The 23219-nt window shown below is 36.1% G+C and overlaps 1 protein-coding gene across 7 annotated transcripts; it reads left to right on the top strand.

The window, feature by feature from the left end:
- Nucleotides 1-1497: 1497 nt before the first annotated feature.
- On the top strand, nt 1498-22814 carry NME8 (NME/NM23 family member 8). 7 transcript variants are annotated; one of them, XM_017822035.1, is made up of 17 exons: nt 1498-1545; nt 2824-2868; nt 3973-4009; nt 4102-4159; nt 4947-5053; nt 5736-5807; nt 6856-6972; nt 7831-7897; nt 9696-9775; nt 11363-11455; nt 11880-12028; nt 13339-13514; nt 14634-14778; nt 15580-15687; nt 16448-16599; nt 17606-17750; nt 18341-22814. In XM_017822035.1, the coding sequence occupies exons 3-17, from the start codon at nt 3977-3979 to the stop codon at nt 18561-18563; spliced, it is 1725 nt and encodes a 574-aa protein (XP_017677524.1). In that variant the 5' UTR covers nt 1498-1545; nt 2824-2868; nt 3973-3976; the 3' UTR covers nt 18564-22814. The 7 variants fall into 7 exon arrangements, with proteins under 7 accessions (XP_017677524.1, XP_017677552.1, XP_017677560.1 ...); XM_017822063.1 differs by having other exon boundaries at nt 1509-1582; nt 4102-4150; XM_017822071.1 differs by having other exon boundaries at nt 1509-1582; nt 17606-17729.
- The last annotated feature ends 405 nt before the right edge of the window (nt 22815-23219 follow it).

Genomic DNA, 23219 nt, shown 5'->3' with positions numbered 1-23219 from the left:
TTTGGTACATGAGCATTACCTCATTCTAGTGTTTCTCTTCAAGACTTTTTTTTCCTAATATATAAAAAAATGGTTGCTCATGAAGAAAGTGGTCTGAATAAAGAAGTTAGCAGTTTGTGAAGGAAACCCCAAAAACATAGCCTGTACTTTGGGACTTTAACTTCCACATGGTAGTTGGGTTAAATATCTCATCTTTTGTAGATCTGCTTAATTTTGTATGCCTATGAAGGTCTCAGAAGTTGTTTTCCTACCTCATGCAGGAAAATAAAAGTTATTCAAGGGCACTCCTCCTCTTTCAAGCAGGCCAATGCAGAGTTTTTACTAAGTCCAAAGCTAGGGTTTTCCAGTAAAAAAATGTAGGAAGTAATTTAGCATTGGCTATATAAATGCATTATTTCCAACCTGAATGCAAAGTCTGTCTTGCCACCTAATTGATTTAATCCAAGCCGTTAGGGCATAGCATAATCTCAGCACTGAAAACTGCTGTAGCTCTGTGGAAATGTTGCCTCATTCCCACTGCAGCAGAATGAACATCCTTCAACTCAGGAAAATTTAACTGTGAGGAAGAACATCTATTCTAGTACCTCTACAAGCTTTTACTCTACTTTTTTCTTCATGCTAGTTTCAGGAAATAAAGGTAACCTTGGTGAGCAGTGCCAGAAAGCTTAAGAAAAGTAACAAGAAAGTCACTGAAACTAGATTTTCTTAAGATGCGGTAGATATACGTAACAGCACGTAGTAAGCCTGGGCAGGGTTTCAAAAGTAAATTGGATGCACGGATGATTTCTGACTCAGGAACAACACACATGTGCAATGTCTGCTGTTTAGAGACACCTGTATTTGACTTGTGAACATTCTCAAACCTACACCTCCATAAAGAAATTCTCACCAGCTGCGATGCCTTTAAGAATTTATACATAAAAACCGCCACACTGTACTCTGGACCAACTGTGATTTCTACGTGTATGAATGAACTTTACCTTTATTTTCTGTTAATTTTTGGGCCTACTGAGATGCAAGCATGCATCTGAAAAACGATAACTCTGTTCTGAACTGGTATGGTCACAGACCTGCAATGATAGTGTGTGAGCATTAGCAGTCACCACTGTTTGGCTTTCAAGACCCTCCTTTGGTCATCATGACATCCACAAAAAAATTTCCCCTTTTAGTCCTAATTATCTCATAATTTGCAAGTAACACAGAGTGAAGGCAGATTGCTAATTAGGTGCCAAGACTAATTTTCTTACTTTAAAAGGTAAGTTTGGACTCTGCCTAGGGTAAAAGAAACAGAAGAGAAACACTGAAGGAAATGGTGACTCTTCCTCCGACCCCTGCACTCCCCAACTCCCTCCTCATTTCCCTCTCTGCATGCCTGCAGCTCAGCTCCTTGTGCCATGTCAGCGGCAGACTCGCAAAATAAGGTGGAGGGGGAAAAATAACCCTTGGACATTGAGCAGAGAGGGGGGTTGGAGCAGGCTAAAGGACAGGAGAGGCTGTTAGAGCCGTTGGGGGGTGACAGTTGTGCAGCTGTGGGAGAGTCCCCAGGTGAGCGGCTGCTCCAAGGCAGGGACAAGGTGTGCAGGTGGGAAGGGGGCTGGCGCTGCCTGTCTGCTCCTGGGTGGGCACCCACCTCAGGAGTGAGTGGTGCCCAAGCCGATGTGCGATGGTGTGCTTGTCATGGAGAGTGTGTGTCAAACCACTGGGTGCACGAGCACCTGGGCGCTCTTCCAGGTTACGTACGGCACCCTGAGTAGACACTGTCGCCCCTGAACTTGTGTGTGCCAGTGCATTTTCTCACTTCTCATGTTTCTGTGTGTGTGCATGTGTGTGTGTGTGCATGTGGGAAGGGGTCTTACACCTGCATGCATGCGGGCTCACCCAGGCCTGCTCGTGGAGAGGGCCTGCACGGATGAGTGTCCACCTGTGTAGTGGAGGTGCGTGTTGGCATGTTTGGGTGCCTGCAGAAGGATGAGTCTTTGCATGCACTTGTGAAAGCATACAGGCATGCATGTATGTACAAGCTGCAGTGTACCTCAGTGAGTGTTTTGCATCCATAATTTCTTGTATTTAATCCAGTTTCATAGAATTCAAGGGTAGGGAGCAGATGGTCCATCAGACTGCTATCTAGGAACACACAAGGATCCGCTATCATACACAAGAACTTATGCACAGGGAACTATATGTCTGTATGCATGTATTTACACACAGGTGCATGTTAAAATCTCGCAAACTCTTGAGTATCTTCATATGTACATCTTCTATGTATATATGTCAATGAGGGTTTGTCCTAAGATATAGAATGTCTGTCTGCAAAGACTGTGCATATATGAACGTCAGTTTGACACTGCATCCGGGTGTGCACCCAGGTCTGTTTTTATATCTGACTAGTTCAAGGAAGCAGTCTTGGTTGTAAAATGTGTAGTCAGAGGTGTAGCATTTGCACATCCATGATGAAGTACGGATAGCAAAATGCCTTGTATCAAGGCTAGAGAAGCATCTTGTCCATAACATAGATAATGGAGAAAATATGCTGGCCTGTTCAGATTTTATCAGTATAATACTGACTGCATTACTGAGAGAATGGTATGTGAAAATTATATTTAAAAGTATAGATGTCATGTGTGTCTTCACATGTCCATCTCACACAGCTACTATTCCATACTAATGTGTATCTCTATATTTGCATACAACAGCAAGTGCCTGCTCTGCAGTGCTTTTGTTTGCCATCTGAGCCTGTATGACTGCATATTTTTAGTTAGGGAGCGTGTGTAGGACCACTGGGATGTATAGGCCATTATCACATGTGTGGTTTATGTTTTGCAGATCTAGCCTTGCAACACTTTGATTGTCATTGCTCAGTGACAGAAGGTAACACTGAAAGACATGCTCTTTTGCTGAAGATTTCCTACCAATATGCCATATTTCCATCTGTTAGTTTCCTCTAGATTCAATAGTAGTATCATCTCCTCAGTCTTTAAAAGACAGAAATTAATGCCATGCTCTGTCTCACTACCTGGGTTAAGGGATTTGAAGAAAGCCTGCATTTAAAGTTTTATTTCTTAACAATATTTTTAGATCAGTGTTTAGATTAGAGTTCTCACATTGATCACTATGCCTCAGTCTGTGATCTGAAGGGAGTAGCTTTGATGGGAATATCAGGATAGTTCAAACTCTGGACATATTTGCTTGTTGACTTGTCAGATAACAGTGCCAGTGGAGGTCACACTCATGGTGGCATTTTCATTTTACCCAAGATGAAGACCCCCATCTTAACCAAGAACTTTGGAAACTCAGGCTCCTGATGCAGTGATAACATTTATTGTTCAGTCAAGATTCATTTGGAAACAGAAGTCAAACTTGATCCACATATGTATCTTAACTGAAATCGTTGTCCTGCCCAGTTCACAGTTAATTATCTACTGAAAAAAAAAAAAAAAAAGAAGAAAAGAAAAAAGAAGGACATTGTTTATTAATGACAGAATAATAAATGTATCAGGATTTAGTTTGGGAGATTAGTTATGGAGCACAAGTATGTCATTGCTTTTCATGTATCCCAGCAGACAGGAGGGTCGATTTGATGTTTTCAGAGTGGAAGTTCTTTAATCAATATTTTTCTGAAATGGTCCAGTGTTACAGCAGCTGTCATCCCATCAAGGTCCCTGTAGCTACTCTAAAGAATTATAAGCTTGAAAATTGTTGAGGCCAAAAGTTTTGAACACCCCAGGAAATTAAGAAAGTACATTTTGTTCTGTTTCTTGTACTATCAGGGCTTGGCAAACAAGTTGTATATTGCTCCACAGAATTCCCACATGGGGTATTAACTGCCATTGCTGTAGGAGCTTCAGTTGAGTTAATTCTAAGGGAATCGGCAGTGATGTTCTGAAAACCATATAAATCAGTTCTGCAAGTCACACAGTTTTTTTAAAAAACTGTTAAATGTGCTTCATATTTTAATGTTTCCCATAATTACAGGGAAATGGCAAGCAAGAAAAAAGAAATCCAACTCCAGGTATAAATCTTAATTGCTTAAACTATTTGAGAGAGGAAGAGATGTTTTTTCTCCATTTTAAGATGTTAAAATATCAGTTAATTTTATTTCAGGTCATAATAACCAATCAAGACCAGTGGGATGAAATGCTGCAGACGAATGGTATAGTAGGTACTAACAGTTGCTATTTTCTGTTTAGTCTCTCATGGAAATATGTACAGTTTTTCATACTTATATATCACCTTTAATAGATACTCATAATGAACCTAGATGAGTAGTGCCCTATTACCTTTTAAAGAAAGGCTATATGAATATATATTTATAAATGTATATCAAAGAATCATTTCCAATATGGTATTGTCTATGGTAGGGGGTTGGAAACTTCCATGGAAGTTTTTCCCTAAAATTTTGCACAGACTAAATTAATACTGCTGCATTCTTGGGAGTGCATGTTCTATGATGTATATTATTCCCAGTTTTCAGTTCAGTTAGTCCAAAACCAGTGTCTCCTAGGAATTGTATTCGGGTAGGAGGAACAAATATGTAATAGGATCATATCTACAGAGGGTTAGTAATGGGAAAGAAATGATCTGCACAGGTCAGGGAGGTAAAAGTCTTGCAGAAAAAAGACCTAGATAAGAATTAAAAGCAACAGTGAGAAAATAAAAAGAGCAACTAAAAGGAAAAGGAATGTGAGACAAAAGATGTTGTTCAAATTAATAATCTCAAATATTCTCAAAAGTAAGTTTTCAATGTCAAAAGTAATTGAAATAAAAGAGGAAACCCTAATGTATCCACTGAGTACCTTGACTTATTCATGATGCATTAATTGACTAGAAGAGGACTGAAAGATACACGAGAATGCCTCCCCAGTGCTGCTGCAATCTATACATAAATGTGTCTCATTTTATAAGTTCCACAAGTCAGCTGTTTGTAATTCCAAACTATTACATTTTAGTAATAGATGTGTATCAAGCTTGGTGTGGTCCTTGCAAAGCTGTGATGAACGTATTGAGAAAACTGAAGAATGATTTTAGTGAAGACAATGTATTACATTTTGCCGTGGTAAGGATGCAAATTTTGTGTGGGACTTTATTAACATTTTAATTTAAATATATCTTCTTATCTGCATATACAGAGCTTTCATTTTACTGTCTTTATGATGAGTTGTCATAATTTTGGCCTGCTTGCCTCTTCTTCTACATGTCTCCTCATATGACTTTGTCTAGAAGTAGATTAAAAATGGAATAAATATGTAAGAAGCTATAATAAAATGAAGCTGATATCCCAAAACTTTTGTTTTTCTTGATGAGATTGCAGAAATATTCAAAAGCCAGCCTATATGATTTTTAGTTTTATGTCTTTATATTATGGATTATCACATTTAAAATTCTTGTGTCCCTGAAAAACTGTTGCATTTTTTATCTCAAATATTCCCTTGTATTTCATTTTTAAGAGAACAAAAAAGGGGAAAATTAAAAATAAATTATCACTGAACTGTAGTAGTAAAAATACCTATTTACACTAGTAGTATATATATACTTCTTCCTTTATCTATGTTATTATAACCTACATGAGAAAATAGTATCAAGAGAAGACATTATTCCATGATTGATTGCTGTAATATTGAGAAGACAATCCCATGTTACCAAAACAGTTCTTTCTTCATCACCATAAGGACTGTTACTTGTATTTAGGACTGCATACACACTTTTGTAAGCAAATAATCTTTTTTGTCTGACTTCAGGCAGAGGCTGACAGCATTGAAACTCTGAAACCATTTAGAAAAAACTGTGAACCTGTGTTTCTTTTTTGTGTTGTAAGTACATCACATCAGTTTCTTTTAATGTGCTGCCTACTTTTGCCTTAACTTTTCAAGATTTTAAAATAGATGTGAAGAAGTATAAATTCTCTCTTTACATTTTACAGTATGTAGAATGGTACCATCAGATATTGTTTACTTGAGCTGTCTCCCATTCCTAAATCTGGTGGCTCTTGAGCACATTTTTGTTGTGGCTGTTGCACATATAGCCACAGAAGAGCTATGGAAGACACTGTTTTGGTAGTTACTTAGTGAGAAATCCATATAAGTTTTCCAGGTTTGCATCACATAAAGTGCCTACATGTGGTTACACTGGAAATGATTATTTTATGCACATTTTCTATCAGGGAAATAGAATTTACAATTCCTGTTGCTATAAAGTTTTTAAGATAACAAATAAAAATGTGTTTGTAACACTTACGGAACTGCAGCAATTAATCATATATTTATGATTTCTCACTGATAGACACAGATAGACTCTTGTCCTAGGACACCACCATGGAACACTGCTCACTTAGGAAGTGGTGGGGTTTTTTTACTTGAGGGTATCAGGATTTGAATTCCCATAACTAGGGACCAGAAACAACGATACTTTCAGGACACTTTCAGGTCTGAATCTGAATGCTGCCTAGAGAAGTTAGTAGTATCTTTGGTCACCATTAGTTAGCTTTGTTATTGCACACCTAAACATGGTAAAACATGCTCTGGAATCTAATCCAAAAAAAAAAAAAAAGACGACAGAAAACTCCATGTTCTACAAATTACAAGCTAGTAGAATCCATATTTGCATTTGCTTCCATCTGTACTGTTAATGGTGAGCCTTGAAAAAAAACGTGGAAAATTAGGTAGAGAAAGAAGTAAGGAATTAAAAACAGGTTAATTCTGAACAAATAGAGACAGTAGTAGCTTTGGTATTCCTTCATGGGCATAGGAAGTAGTCCTGTAGGTGGAAAAATTAACAAGATATAACATGTTTCAAAAGCTGAAGTAAATGTGTAAACTAAGAGATGAAAACTCACTGAAAGTGTTATTTTCTCTTTTACAGAATGGCAAAATTATTGATATAGTGAGAGGTGTAAATGCTCCTCTTATAATTAAGAAAGTAACAGATCTAGTGGAAGAAGAGAGGCAAATTGCAGCTGGAGAGAAGGAACGCACTGAGGTACTCACAAACCAGATACTTACATATATTTGTGTGATAGTGTTTTAGGTAATGTTTAATTTTTTGTATTTTTGTCTTAACAGTAAAGTGATATATGTGGCAGGTTTTTTTTGCAGAAATTTCGCAAAATTATCTGCGTTCCAAGAGACTCTTAAAGATCATAGGCAGTGACATCTTTCACTAGATCAGGTTGTTCAAAGCTGTGGGGATTGCTCTGTACTTAAAGAATCCAGTTTGCTACAAAAGCCAAAGGACTTTCAACAAGTTTATTCCATCACCTTTCACTCCTAACTTCCAGATGACATGAGGACATAAGGACAGCTTAGTCTGACTTCAACAGCCTACACTGCAAACAACTCTACAGTCGGAATTTATAGTAATAGCAGAATTAATCCTCCCTTGCTGGATATTGTCTCCAGAAAAAAACAAATATCCATTATGGCTTAAAAACTTAAGAAATTTACAGATTAGCCTATTAATGCAAGAAATTGAGAAATGGACAAAATGTCACTAGCACATAGAGGTTTCAGTAATCTTTTTTCTTTCAGGGATGAATATTTTTAATATATAACTAGTAACTGCATCATATGAAACAGACATGAGAAATAGTTACGTCTCGTTGCTTGTTTTGAGTGAAAAAGATCAAAAAACTCCACTTACAGTAAAAAGAGACTCTTAACAAACTGCAGCTCAAGGAAAATCAGACCGACCTAAGGTCTTTCTTAGATTTGCTTGTTTTCCACAGTAGAAAATTCATTCTTAAATTAAGATAGAAGTGTTGTAAAGATCTGACAGCTGTGTTTCATGACTTTACCTTTTAATGGTGGTGTACTTTTGCTCTATTTGCAATTACCCTAGGTAGCTGAACTTGTTTTTCTAGAAGAAGAATCATCAGAAGAGACTATTGAGGAGACTGGAGATGAGGGTAAATATATTTGATTTATTTTAGAAATGGTAAGAGGAAGAAAGAGAACAAATGTCTTTTGATTAAGAATTGTCTGTGTCAAGCACTAATAGACCTTCCTTTGGTTGAGTTAATATGAGACACTATGATTCAACTTTTTTCAGTAAGGAATTAATACATTGGACTGTCATCATTAATATTTTCACCCTCACACTGGGAACTGTCAGACTTTAGATGGAAGTGATACATGCCAGGGAACTTTTCCATGTAAAATTAGGGCCTGAAAGTCACTTCTACACAGTCCCTGTGTTAGCTATGCACTTTTGTTGAGGTGGAATACTATGATGGGGTCAACCTGAGAGGACTGAAAGAGTTAATCTGTGAATCAATGGCATGCCTTGTATCTCAAATTATTTCAATTAACTCTTTCACCAGACTAGATTTAAGAGCAGACTTATGTAAGAGCAAAAATCCACAGTATAGCATGATAAGCTTCCAAAACAAATGAAAAAAAAGCACCATCCTGTTCGCAAGTCCCCTGTCTGTGATTTATCTCAGGCTTCTCATGAGCTGAGACCTAAATCTTTTCTAGTTTTATTGTTATCTGTGGTTACTGAACGTTCCTACACCTTCATATATGCACAGAATGCCATTCTTCAATGTTGAGTTGGAATAAACCCCTCCCTCATCTCTTTCTTGATCTTGGTTGTGTTTTTTTTCCTGTGAGAAGGCATTAGATTACAGACATGGATTAAGATGTGTCCCTTCTCCTTCCTCTTCATGCCTTCTTTATTGTATGGTTCAAGTGACATATCCCTGACCTTAGCTTTAGCCAATATTCTTCCTCATAAACCCTGTGAGACCTAGTAGTACAGTATTATCATTTAGCAAGTATCTACAAGCTTCACACTAATCCACAAAACCTAAATGTGATACAAAATCAGAGAACAGAGCTTTCAGCTCAGGTTCAGCTTCAAGTCAGGGGATCTCTCAGAAACTGTAATATATTAACATATTATATTGGGGTAACATTTTTGTTAACACATGCATGTGCCTGTAAGTGTTTTCTAGTACTGGAAACAAGTAGCAGTTTCCATTAGCTGCTATTTCCATTAGCACTATCATTAAGTTCTTCTACAGTGTTCAGAATGGGATTCAGGTACATTCTAATGTTTAAGGTTCTGCAAAGATGATGCAGTGTATATTCCCTTCTGATCATTTTCAAGGATCTGTATGCTATGGATGTTGCAACAGTCTGTCTGTACTGTTACAGCAAGGAACACCTTATTTTAAACATTAGATTGTACTAGCAAGCATGTGTGACCAACACTTATTAATTGCAAATGACTTCAGCATTCACAATGCCAAGGAATCAAACATATTCTATGACAAGAACTGCATATTTTACGGGGAATCTCCAATATTTGTACAGATTTTCACTTAGTGAACTTCCTTAGTAATAGTAATTCCTTTCACATTTCTACTCTTGTACATACAGAGCTCCCTAGACAAAGCCTCCCTCTTAAGCTGAAATCTTTTCACCATAGCTACCTGCATGTGAACCATTTCTCCCTAATATTAACCGCCAAAAAATGTGGTTCATCAGGAATGTGAATTCCAGGGATAGCCAAGGGTGGCCCTGCACTCCAAGACATGCTTTAAGTGCTGGAGTCAATTTTTGGAACCACTGTTTGGCCATCTCAATATTAAAATGGAGAATTATTTAGAGAAACTCACTTGTAAGTAATGAAGCATTTTGTTCTGTATTTATTTTGATGAATGTATTAATTAACATATTACTCTTTTTTCCCTTTTCCAGAAGAAATACTCAGATATTCTGTTGGAATTATAAAACCTAATGATGTCCTAGAGGGACGTGTAGAACAAATTAAAAAAAAGGTAGACAGAATTTTAAAATACTAATTCATCCTATTTATTTAAGAGGCATAGTAGCAAGATGTAAGACTAAGTAGATCCTAATTTATGCCCAGGCTTTAGAACAAGATCTGTTAATGTTTCTCTGGTAAGGATGATAAAAGGACAATAATTTTGACCTGAAATAATATGGTATTCAAATTTATACTATTATTTTAATATTTTATGCCAGTAGATGAGGTAAAATATTGACTCACACTGATTCTGTTACCAAAAAAATGCCTTATAACACTGTATATCAAGATAAACTCATACAAATTTTAAAAAGTGACCTTTGCATGAAAGGAAATCAGAGTGCTATATAGTTTGTTTCTGCAATTAATCTACTGTAGCCAGAAAATAAGGTCAGAAAAAACCCAAAATACCCCCCAGAAAACAGGCAGTGCTTGAAAATTATTTAGCTGGGGCTGAAGAGCTGTTACTTGGCTTATGAGGTGTGCACCTACGCTGTTTCCACAGTCAGTCTTGTCGAGGCTGTCTGGAAACACTCTGCAGCATCATCAAGAGCAGAGTTCCAGTAAGCAGATTAATATTAGCATATGATCAGTATTGGGACTGGACAATGCCTTTGTTATTAAAATATCAGTATTATAGCCAGGCGGAGGTTGGTCTCTTCTCCCAGGCAACCAACAATAGGACAAGGGGACATGGGCTCAAGCTCTGCCAGGGGAGGTTTAGGTTAGATGTTAGGAAGAAATTCTTTACAGAGTGGGTTATCAGGCATTGGAACGGCCTACCCAGAGAGGTGGTGGATTCACCATCCCTGGAGGTTTTTAAAAAGAGATTGGACGTGGCCCTTAGGGCCATGATATAGTAATTGGAGTTGGATCAGGGGTTGGACTTGATGATCTTGGAGGTCTTTTCCAACCCAATCTATTCTATGATTCTATGATTCTATGATTCTATGATTCTATGATTCTATGATTCTATGATTCTATGATTCTATATGGTATAAACCTCATACCAGTGGACTATGAATTTGACACAGGTCATATAAGCATATATCACTTACATATACTTGAATTTAGTGCAGTAATGTAGCTTAAAAGAGAATATATTAAAATAGATTTAATTTTTCTTTATTTTTAATTTTTCTTTATTTGCTCTATCTGAAGCCAAGTAGTTTAGCCTGATACGAATTGATCACATCTACATGACTACCTTGATTATAACAGAGTTTATAATAAAATTTTTAGAAGTATTTGCATATTAACCAGTCACAATGGGCAAAAGGAGTTTATTCAATGTGAAATAAAAGGGATTATTAACTACTGAGTGAATGTATTCCATACATTGAACTGCACTATAATTTTCAAAAACATTAATTTATGAGTATTGTAATGCTGAATTTAGTGAAGTGCTTTGAAAGGCTGGAAGTTCAGTTTAGGCAAAGATAGCCGTTATATTTTGAATACAACAGCAATATATTTTGAATTTCAGGGAATTTTAAACTTAAGATAACTTTCAAAATCAATCTTTAGATTTACAGTAACATACATTTTGTATATATCCATTTTCAAATGCCACTGAGTAATAACTGAATAATTGCAGATTAAAGATGCAGGATTTGCCATTAAAGCAGCAGAGGAGAAAATGCTAACTGAAGAGCAAATCAGAGTGTTCTATGCCCGGAATAAAGACCAGGTAAAAGCAAACTAAAAACTTAAATGAAAGGAGAGGGTAAAACATATCACTGTAACTAGATGTGGTTGCAAATCTCTGTACTGTATTTTTTTAGTATGTCAAAAAACTGAATTAATGTAGATTTAGTTCACAAAAAATTTTCTTCACTCTTGTCATTCACATTTTAACCCGTAACAACATAGTACTTGCTTAAAGTAGTGCCAGGACTTCTTTTATCTCAATTAATTTTGTTTTAGACATCTGATAATGTTGTCTCAAATGATTGCTAAAAAACTTTGCAAACAATCTAACCGGGTTCTGACTAATGTATGTGAATCCCAGTTTTGAATAGGAATTTATGAGTTACTTTGAAAGGATGATTGTCTCATTTCTGATTATAAACACAGAGTTCCTGCAATTCATGATGGAAAATTATGTTTTTTAGCCTGACTTTGAAGAATTTGTTCAATTCATGATGAGTGGACCATGCCACGTTTTGGTATTCACTAAAAAAAAAGACACTGCTGCCATTCCTCACTGGAAAGAACTACATGAAACACATGACAGTATGTCTGATACATCTGAGCCAGAGAGGTAACTAACAGTGAAAATGTGTATATGTGATTCAGTTACAGTGTCCAGAGCACACCACAAGTCAAGGCATGTTCTTCAGATGCAGATGTGCCCATGCGCGAAGGGTTCAGGGAGTAGGCATAGTTCTTCACCTGGTCCTTCACAGGACCACCACTAGAGATGCAATTTCAGAAACTCCATACTTCCTAGTTAAAGATGACAAAAAAATGTCTTTGATCTCTTTGAACTAGCCTTGAATGGGTTCTCAGACCAGTGGGAGCAGTGCTACACTTCAAAAATTATGTAGTCCATGCAATTCTACTTCATACTCATTCACCCAGACCAAGTGACTGCCAGCACTGCCGACTGAAGGTTGCACTTTTGCCCATGTTCACTCCTTTGTATCCTGGGAAGGTGTATATGTGGCTCAGAGGAGACCAGGGGACACCTGAGGCATGTTGTTCTCCCTGGGAACACTGCAAAAGCCATCAGAGAAGGGGTAGGGTACTGGGGTTTGTGTGCCCACTCCGCTCCATGACACATAAAACATTTTAAGGATTAATTGTTCACAACCATGGTATCCTGAAATGTCTGTTTTTCTTCTGTACCGAGAGTTTGTAGAGAAAGAGGATGATAGTTGTATACACAGCTTCAGACAATAGTGTTCACAAAAATTCAAATATCAAATCAAGTTTCACATTTAGACAAGAGACTTACTTAAAGTAACAGGAACTTAAATACTTTGTCCAAGAAATAATTTGTCATAATGATGGATATTTTTGTTGATGACTGCTGTATCTCTTTCTGCATTAATTTAGTACAACTGAGGAATACTGCATTTTATGTAAGTGGACAAGAGGTACTTTATTTACATAGCTATATAAACCTTAGACATACAGGTAAGTAACAATGAGAAGTATCTCTGTTACAGACAATTCTGTATTGCTATCATTTTTATGATCATGCTGTACACAAATAAAGCACAAGCCTTTGTTTGATCATTTATTATACACTGTACCCTTGCCAGTAGTAATTCTTTCTCATGAAACAGAGGGACTTTCTTGAATAAGCTAGAGGGAAATTACTAAAGCTATGTGACTGAGATTTCTCTTTCAGAGCACATGAGGCATATGAGGCACTTTTTGAGAAAATTAGTAATTGTCTTCTCAGAAACATTATTTTGCTCATGAATCTGAATTTAATGAAAGCTTAGTTTTGCATTCTATTCTTATGTTTCACTAAATTTTAACATACAAATACAACTTCAAGAACGCAGCTTATTAACACTACGCATGCAGTGACTTAAAAACTATTACTTTATCTTCCGTTAGCGAGCTAGCACTCGTGGAAGCTGAGAGTCTAGTAAATCTATGTGACGTGCAAGACAGTATCGAAGATGCCAGCAGACAACTTGGCTTCTTTTTCCCAAATTTTCATATACATCAAACAGAACAAGCTGAAAAGACTTTGGCCATAATTAGACCTACTCTCTTAAAGGAAAGACGAGGTAAGTGTTAATAACTGTATTTTGTATCTAGGGTATATAAATAGTCTCATATTTTGAATTTTGAATTAAAAATTTTAACTCAATTAATGAAAAGTTTTTAGGTTATATTGTCTCCCCAGAATTAGGCCACCAGTAATTTTTGTCTGGAATGAAGTTATATGGTTAATGTTTTTCATATATTGAGAATGTAAATGTCAATGCTATTTTGTTCCCTTGGTTGATTTTTCAAGAAACTCTGTAGATTGTATATTTGGATGGAATATTTGTAGAAGACATCTCAGATAAGCTAGTATTTTCAAATGTTTTATAGGGGACCATATTTCCCACCATAATAAAGTAGCTGATATTCTTGAATGGCAGCTCCAAGATAAATCAATGGCAAGGTAAAAAAGATCCAGTCTAAGATATTCTATGCTGCATAATGTGGTGTTGCTCAAGGGCAGGTCTAAACAGAAAACATTTTTACAGATTAAATAAAATAATCTACCGCATTAACATGAACTTTCATCCAAACAAATTTACTTTTCTTTTCAATCATATATTTGCATTTCTTCCTAGATTTCAGATAACACTTATTTCTAACTTGAGAATCTCTGTACTTGAAATAACCTATACATAGGATCTGAAAGACTACAATTTTGATCTTTCCTTGGGTATTTATATTCTTGATGGTTGTCTAGTATGTTGCTTAGAGCAGCAGTTCTGCAGGTAATTACATCATCTGTAGGTAATTACAGAGTTATTTTGACTTGTGCCAAATACTGCTTACTTACCCATGTGGTCTTGTAAGGCTTAGTTAAATAAACATTCACCTATTCAAGTTCCTTAGACCTTCTTTTGGTCACAGTAATGTATATCATATTCCTCAGTCAGTAATTCCTAATGAGGTTTCGGAAGTAAGAGAAAACCTTAAGAAGATGAGGATCAGCTTTCTGAGTGTTCAGGCAATTCCTGAAGCGCAATAACATTTGCTTTATATTAGTTTTCTGTTCTTTGGTTAGGAAATTAATTCACCTGTAAAAATTTAACATTATCATTGAAAAGTCCATGTCATTTCTCTGAAAGTGTGCAAAGTAATGCATGGATGGCCATTTAGCATTATTTCAATATATTTAACAGATTCTATCATACAAAGGATAAAGGACGATGGCTTCAAAATAGCAATGCAGAAAGAAATAATCCTATCTGAAGAACAAGTGCGTACATTTTACAATGAGCATGTAAATGAAGACTACTTCCCAGTCCTTCTAGAGCAAATGACCAGGTATATTGAATAAAAATGAACATGTGGATCTACAGATAAGACTGAAATTTTCACAATAAATAATTGTAGAATGACAGAATCAGAAAATGGCTCAGGTTGGAAAGGACCTTTAAAGTTATCTAGCTCCAACCTCCTGCCATGAGCAGGGACACCTTCTACTAGACCAGGTTTCTCAGAGTCCCATCCAAATTGCCCTTGAACACTTCCTGGATAATACATGGCTATAACATAGACATGTATATAAAGGTTTAGTAAAAGTCAAAACAGGATCAGATAACTGCAGATAATGAGATAATTCCCAGGTATAACAAATAAATAAAAAAAATGAGGCCTTCAAAAATTACCAGCTACTCCATATCTTCGTATGCATGATGTCAAAGTCAGCAGCCAAGTCCATTGCTTTGGGTGAAACCAGTTTAGCTCTGCTCTGAAAGGCTGCATTTAGGTTGTCTTGAGGCGAGCTCTGAAATCTTTAACCAGGCTGTGTGTTGGATACCTTGGGGAGGAGAAATGAATCATGTCTGGATATTCCATTCATATGAAGTTAGGATATGGCGGGGGCATGAGCAGTGTTTCTACATCTTGCTGTTGTGATAAAACTCAGTTCCTTTGCAATTTAAATTCATGTTTAAGCCTCGTAAGGTTTTATCAGACTGTAGTTGTTTAAACAGAGATCAGTTTTAAAGTCCTCTCATACTAGGGCTCATTTTCCTAGCCTGGACTATATGTAATCAAATTACTTTGAAAAGTACTGGGAGTTTAATTTTTTTTTTTTTTAATGCTAGTTTTCCCATTTTACAGTGGTCCAACTCTTGTATTGGCTCTAACACGTGAAAACGCTGTATCACACTGGAGAAGTTTACTGGGCCCAAAGACCCTTGAAGAGGCTTGCAAAGAAAATCCAGACAGGTATAAGCCACAATAGTAAAACATCATTCACAGCTTCCAATTTACTTTCATATTTCTCATCTCAGTGAATACAACATTCCAACTGGTGTAACTATAGTGCCATCATCTGGAAACTGATATGCATTTCTGCAATTTGTTAAGCTTTTCTTGGAAGTAGGAGTGTATTACACATAGAAACTATGGCATCTTTTGAGAAATAATGGATGGTAATAATAATAAATAGCTGAGTTTAAAAAAGGGTATTGAAGTGAAAGGGAATCTCTTGAATCAGAGAAAAAATGTTGGTAAAACCTATTCTTTATAGGGTTTTTTTTCTTGAAATACCACTATTATTTTTTAGAACAAATGATTTTTCTCTTGGCTTAATGAAAATTTTGTGTCAGTAGAGTATTTTATTTCTGACTTAAGTTTCTCCTACACATTTTATAAGAGGACATCTTAGTTCTACCTATTTATCATATTGTTTTAAGAAAGTGCTAAGAAAGTGCTGTAGTATCATCTTACCTGTTGCTGATAGAAGTGCTGTCTCATTAAGAAAGAATTGGTATTTCTTGGAAATACAACAAGATGAGAGTTGGGGGGGAAGGCGTTCAGATTTCAGATTGTCAGATCAACACTAATTTATATATTACAATATATAAGAATATAATATAAATAAATAATTTATATATTTATATTCATTCACTCAAAGCTAATTATAATTCATTTCTCAATTCATAGCTATTCCTTTAAGTAACTTCACTCTTTTAATGACTCTTAGTTTGCGTGCACAATACGCAGTCGACAATGTACCTATTAATCAGCTGCACGGCAGTTCTACACCTGATGACGCTCAGAAGGAATTAGAGTTTTTCTTCCCTCAGGAACAAACTTTTGCATTAATCAAACCTGAGGCTGTTAAGACTCATAAAGGTAAGTAATTTAGAAAGTATGGGCTATGTCTACTGATGCAGACATTTCTACAAAATATTAGCAACGTACACTGGAGTAAATCACATCAAATGCATTCTTTTGACTCTCTGAAATGTATTTTCTGTGCAGAGAAATAATTTTACGGGGCTTGCATGATTCAGGTCGAGATCTCAGATGTGAAATTTCCTTTGCTTAAGCTGCCTATAGGTCTTTCTTCATGAGAATAATGGTGAATTGAAGAAAGAGAGTTCTTAGATAAGTTAAACTGTTGAAAGGCTAGCTGCCTAGCATCCTTTTAAGTCAAAGGAGAGAGACTTTCCAAAGTTATGTTACTTACTTCAGACAAGTATCTCTACTGACTCAAAAGGGGTCATTGCTCAGTTAGATTCATTCCTATTCTTGGTTTAACTTGCCATTAGACAAGGGGAATAAGGAGGAAACATCAAAGTAAAAAGTAAAAAGAGTACCATGTACGATTTGGAATCTTGTCTTAAAGATTTTTGAAGCCACTTTTAAAAAATCTTATATCCAGAGCCTCTTCTGATCATTATTCTTTTCTATTCTATTTAAAATAAAATTCAATAGTCTTTCTAATGCTAATTCATCATTGGCTTTTGTGAGTCTTTCTTCCCCTCTTGTAACAATCCAGATTGATTCTGGCAGGCCAGCTGGTACTTGATATAGCATAACAACTACAGTCCACGTTTTATCCAGTGTGAGAACAGTGAATGTTATTGGTATAGTTCATAACAGTCTGGGTTTAACACCTTCATCAAGATGGACAATGTGATTACAATGGTTTCTGTACATTTTATAGGACTGTTGAAGTGTTTATTATGTTGTCCATGGGTGTTTGATACTGTAACAAGAATTTTAATAGATATTGGTGACTTTTTTAAAAAAAGACATCTAGTATTTTCTGAAACTTTTAAAGTTTGGGTGTGTTGGGAGTTTTTTGCATCTAAACCATTTCAATCAAAAATGAGCTTGTTTGTTATTCTCCTAGATGACATTATGAAACAAGTTAAAGAGGCTGGATTTAGCATCTCAAAGATAAAAGAAGAAGCTTTAACTCGTGAAATGGCCGCACAGTTTTACAAGGATCATGAAGGAAAACCCTTTTATGAACAGTTAGTGTCTTGTATGACTGAGTAAGTATTTTCTTTTACAGTACTGAGGTATGTAAGTAGACATCACACTTTGAATTTACAGTGTCGACAAAACATGCTACACCATAAGTGGTATAAGGATTTTACACTCTGTCACTCTTTCTGTCAAGTTTAGAGGGTTCTAGCACAGAGTGCTCTTACTTTAAAAGGAAGATTTAAAATTCTTTCCAAACTTATGTGTAGTGACTATTATTTTGGAATTTTTTTCTCAAAAAAGGAACTGCTTTCCAATAGAATCCTTGTTCTTCCCATGCAGGACAAAATATCTTTCTCACAATATTGCTAGTATAGCTGTTGATAAAACAGTATGTATTGTCTTGCTTCAGAAAATTTTTGGGTGAGAATATTTTTGGACAAAAAGTCCACATCTAAATACCTGCTCATCATAATCTTTTTGGCTTTCAAATATGGAATATTGTCTTAAACAAAACACTCAGTAACAAATATTAATACTTAAACAGTTTAACAAAATTCAGATAGTGCAATGCTTATCATAAACCTTCATGGTACCTCTGAAGCCAAAGCTAAGTCTGCTTCTCAGAATAAAGAGCTTTCTTATACTGATTTTACAGGGGTCCATCAGTGATAATGGTCTTATCAAAGGAAAATGCTGTGGAAGAGTGGAGGAAACTAATGGGTCCAACTGATCCAGAAGAGGCAAAGAAGATCTGTCCTCAATCGATTCGAGCTCAGTTTGCACATGATATTTTGTCTAATGCTGTCCATGGATCATCTAATAGAGAACATGCACTGAAAAGCATTGAGTTCGCATTTGGAGAGATTGGTACACACTAAACAATTAAGATGCAATCTCTGGAAATTGATGTTCATGTCCTTAGATGCATTTATCTACCTAACAATCTATATTTAAGACTATATAAACACACATCTTTTCCTTCATCCAATTTTAATCAGGCAGCTTTTTATTATCAGCTTTTCCGTATTGCAAAGCATATTGATGTAACGAGTAGTGCCTGCTAGAAATTTGACATTAGTAATGATTTCTTTATGTATGCTTAGTAGAGTGTTGTTGGGGTTTTTGGTTTTTTTTGTCACTTTAACAGATTTATGCCTCTCCAATAGTTTCAGGATTCTAAGGTGTTTTGTATGTAGCTACTTTAAAAAGACAGGGTCAAGGAAGGTGATTAAAACACTATCAATGACACATCCATTGTGTCAAGCCCTACAGTTCTAACTGTGAGCCAAATGGGGCTCCTGGGCTCATTGGCCAACTGTATGCATATGCATCCCTGGTGAGGCTGCTCTGGGCTATCAAGGCCTATTGGTTCCCTCAGGGCCCTGAAAAACATTTGCGCTGTTTATTTATCCTTTCCCTAAATATCTTCTAACAATTACTGTAGCAGGTTGGATAATAAAGCAGAAGGTCCTTTCCAGCCCATTTACTTAATTCAAATATATCAAAGGAACTAAAATATAAAGCCAGCTCTTACATAACAGCTATTCTTGATATATGCCTCTTTGCCAAACTAGTGAATTCATATCCTGTCCAGCCTAACTTGGCTGGCCTCCATAAAGAACACAAATATTATTCTGCAGCTGATATATTCTCACTTTTGCTGTCTGAGTCTGTTGAAAGCTGAGATACTAAAGAGCGGCATTCAATTAAAACAATTTACTTATGGCATTGATTATAAGTGCAAAGTCCAGAAATAATGAAGTCTTTCTCACACTTTCTTTATTTTTCCTATTGTATTTAATACAATTAGCTGTTTTAAAGAGCTTCCTAACAAATATTTCTGTTGTGATGGGGCATTTGTTATTCCAGACATTCCTCCCGCAGAAGTTGGACTGAGCATTCTCCTGGTGACCCATTTTCACCTACAGCTACTTTACTGCCATAAACTCGGCTTGAGGCTACCTAGCCTGTAGGAAGTTGTGATTAGTGCAGAATTTATATGCCACTCAGTGAGGTGACTTCTGAGAAGCATAATTCAGGACTGCTGTATGTTCTTTGGCTTCTCTTTTACACATTAAAACTGTTCTTCCTGGCTTTATTTCAGCACTCAAGGTCTTTTGTGGTGCTGGCATGTTGTACTTTAAACCAAGAAGCAGTCTCAGAGAAGGCCTGAGTAGGACAATTTCAGATATATCATTCTGCTCATTTCCTGAGATCTTTCCTGGAGCTAATGGCTTCTCGATCAACGGGGCAAATACAATGTTGAAAGTTTAGATGGGTTTATTTTTCACAGGAGCACAAATACTGAAAACAGCAAAATGTGGTTATGTCTAATTAAGAGTTCATGACACATCTGGTGGAGGTTCACAATCAAATAGTTTGGTAGGTTTCATACACAGGTTATGAATACTGTGAATCATTTATTGCACTGCTCTGAGAAATTTCAGTTAGATAGGGGGATACTGTAGTTTAACCTCTGCCTATTTAAATGTAACAAAATTTTATCTACTGAGTTATTGCTTGTTTAACCATTATCCTTCATCCTCCATTACATCACTCCTAATCAACATAGCATTCTTGTCAGCTTCGTTTCACTCTTGGATGCTGAAGGATTTAGTTTATTTGGGTTCATATACTTATGTGTGTCAATTATGAGCCCTGCTTTGTGTTTAGTTAAAGCAATCCAGTAGATTACATTGAAATATTATGCATAGATTTATGGCAGCTTTTTGTTCATGTTGCCTAAGTATCCAAACCCATATTGAAATGTGGGAGCATTTGATTTATTAATGCTCATTTTCTTCTCCCAAATATGTCCTTGATCTTAATGTCTTTTAGCGGCTTTGGAAACAAGGAATTTAACAGATACATCGCCAAACATCAAAAAATAACTGTTTCAGTCAGATGATGAAGAGATTCAGATTTGCAAAGCTTTTATATCTTTGAGAAGCAGTCTTTTGTAGAATTACCAAAATATGTACTCAAAAGCATGGTAATCAAAATACCGTCAATATTTTAAGAGATAACTTCATCTCTTTAAAAGTTATTGCCCACATAATTTATACTACCATGCACTCTTTTTTGAAAATTATATTACTGTGACATTGATATGGATGTAATTTTTAAGAATTTGAACATTTGTGATGGGATTGGCAAGCATTTGATTTATAGAGTTGGGAGGAGTGTATTCCAACATAAACTCCATTGAATCTAAAAGATTAAAATCTTGCAATTAAATTTACACAATTCTACTGCCAACAAATCTTACAGAAAATCTGACTCTGTCCATTTATCTCATATCTAAATGCCAGTTCAAAAGAGAATGTGGCCTTCGTGGCTGTTTATTTAGAAAATATCTTGTGGTTCATCATAGAAATAGGTGGTGCAAAAATGTGAATAAAATTCTTCCAACACTAACAAAAGATAGCATAATCATTTTGTCCCAGCAGGAGAGAAATGGAACCACGGGGCATGTTTATTTGTACCACAGACCACATATTTCCTTGTTTAGGAACCTTAAGAAAATCATAATCTGACACTAAAGACTATATTAAAGATCAATTTCAGTTAGAATGATAAACAAGAGGGGGTTATAAATCTTAAAATACTGTTTAAGAAGAATAAGTGTGTCTGATTGTAGTGAGGTTTCGTACTGAATTACAACATAAAAAAATAAGGCATGTGGGGAAAAAGTTCTTTTCCCTGCCAAGAAGATGGAGTCAATCAGCTTGTGGTTGTGTACTGCTGCAGTTTTTCCTTTGTTCTGACTGCTGAATGAGCTACACTGGCAAGCCGGACCTTGCAAGTATCTAAATATCTGTTCACTTTGTCCACAGTTCTTTGTGAACAAATGATCAGCTTTCTGATTATCTTGTTCAGAAGACACATACTGATGTGCTCTGAGTATCTACAAATTAAAGTTTTCATCACACTGTAACCACAAGGAATCAAAATACTGAAGGTGTTGATCTGTTTGGGGCATCTTTTGGTTAATCTGATGCACCCATTAACCTTATATCTGGAATACAGACTGCCTGACATATTTAAGGGTCACTTTAGGGGTTTGATCCTCATCTAGAGAAAAGGAGTGTGCCCTCCCTTCCATATGTTTTTCTTTATGCTCGTTGCCACACTGGTTTATCCATAAGCCTTTTGGTCGCAATAGGAGCCAGTCTGATATTAATTGAATAATTTACTATTTACTGCATATCTAACAAGCCTCTGAATTTATTGCATATCTAACAAGCAAGTTTGAAACCCCGTTTTACATTTCAATAAAGTTTTTGTTTAATTTCAGAGATGTTACAGGGAATATAGTGTCAGCAGTTGCAATTGAGTGTAATTTTTCCAGAAAGCCTTGACCAGGTCTAATTAGAAGTAACGTACCTCTGTAGAAATTAATGACTTACAAGTTAATGGTTTTTTTATTATTATAAAAGGAAACATAATTTTGAATGTTTGTTGGCCCACATTGACATATTATATTTATTTACAAAATTATTGGAGCTGATGTGGTTTACCAGAAAAATCTGGTTGAGGAAATGTTTTCAGATATGTATTTACATTCAACTACTAAGCACAACCAAAAAGCATGTGTCAGTTTTGCATAATTGGAGTAAATATTTTTTTCAGGTTTCATTCATTTGGAATATAGGTTACAATTCTGGATAAAATAATTTAAGAGCTGTTTGAGTACTTTGGACTGGAAATCTTCTTTTTATTTGCTTAGGAAGTATTTCTGTTGTATGCACCGAATGGACGAAAGTTGCAACACTGAATTGAAGTGACTAGGTCATTCAGGTCTTGGAGGGTGATTTATGTGTTTTTTTAAAAAATGTGTTTCATAAAAGAGTTTTGATTTGCATTTACAGTGAGCTTCTAAAATGGTGCCAATCATTCACAATTAGAGTAAATATTTTTTCAGGTTTCATTCTCTTGGAACTGAGGTTAGAACATTCAGTGAAAATACTGAATGGCACTTCTTACTGAACTAGGCACATGTGTGTGGGAGGTAGTAAGAAATGCACTAGAAGCACATGTTTGTTGTTCCAGGCAACTTTTGGTTTATATGGAAAGAATGCCAAGCCCCTCAGTAAGAAGACAGCTATAACACTGAGAAAAAAACATTCGACACTTCAACGATTTGGCCTGTTAATTTATCATCTTTAAGTAGGTACAGTAATTACTTTCATCCATCACCAAACTATTTGCCCGCTCCGCTAAATGAAGGTTTCATGACTCTGGTGCTGGGGTGCACTAACAAGAATGGCTATACCCGGCCATGGAGGTACATGACAAGAGGTGAATTGGACCTTTTGCCTCATGCTGGAGAGTGGAGTTGGTGAGTGGACCCTGTGGGAATCCATTTGCCTGTTCTAACAGGCCTCACTGATTTAACATGTACTTCACACTTTCACAAGCGAAGGAAAGCTGGCTGGCGGGTGCGGAAGTTCTGGGCCAGGATTCATCCGGCATTTGAAGTCACAGGAAGTTAACAGTTGTAAAGGATTTTCAAAATGGAATGACTAGCATTA

Source organism: Lepidothrix coronata, unplaced genomic scaffold (assembly GCF_001604755.1).
Source record: "Lepidothrix coronata isolate B3197 unplaced genomic scaffold, Lepidothrix_coronata-1.0 Scaffold3, whole genome shotgun sequence".
NCBI classification, from domain to species: Eukaryota; Metazoa; Chordata; class Aves; order Passeriformes; family Pipridae; genus Lepidothrix; species Lepidothrix coronata.
The sequence above is the reverse complement of the archived record's forward strand: the minus strand, read 5'-3'. Positions and strand labels throughout refer to the sequence as shown.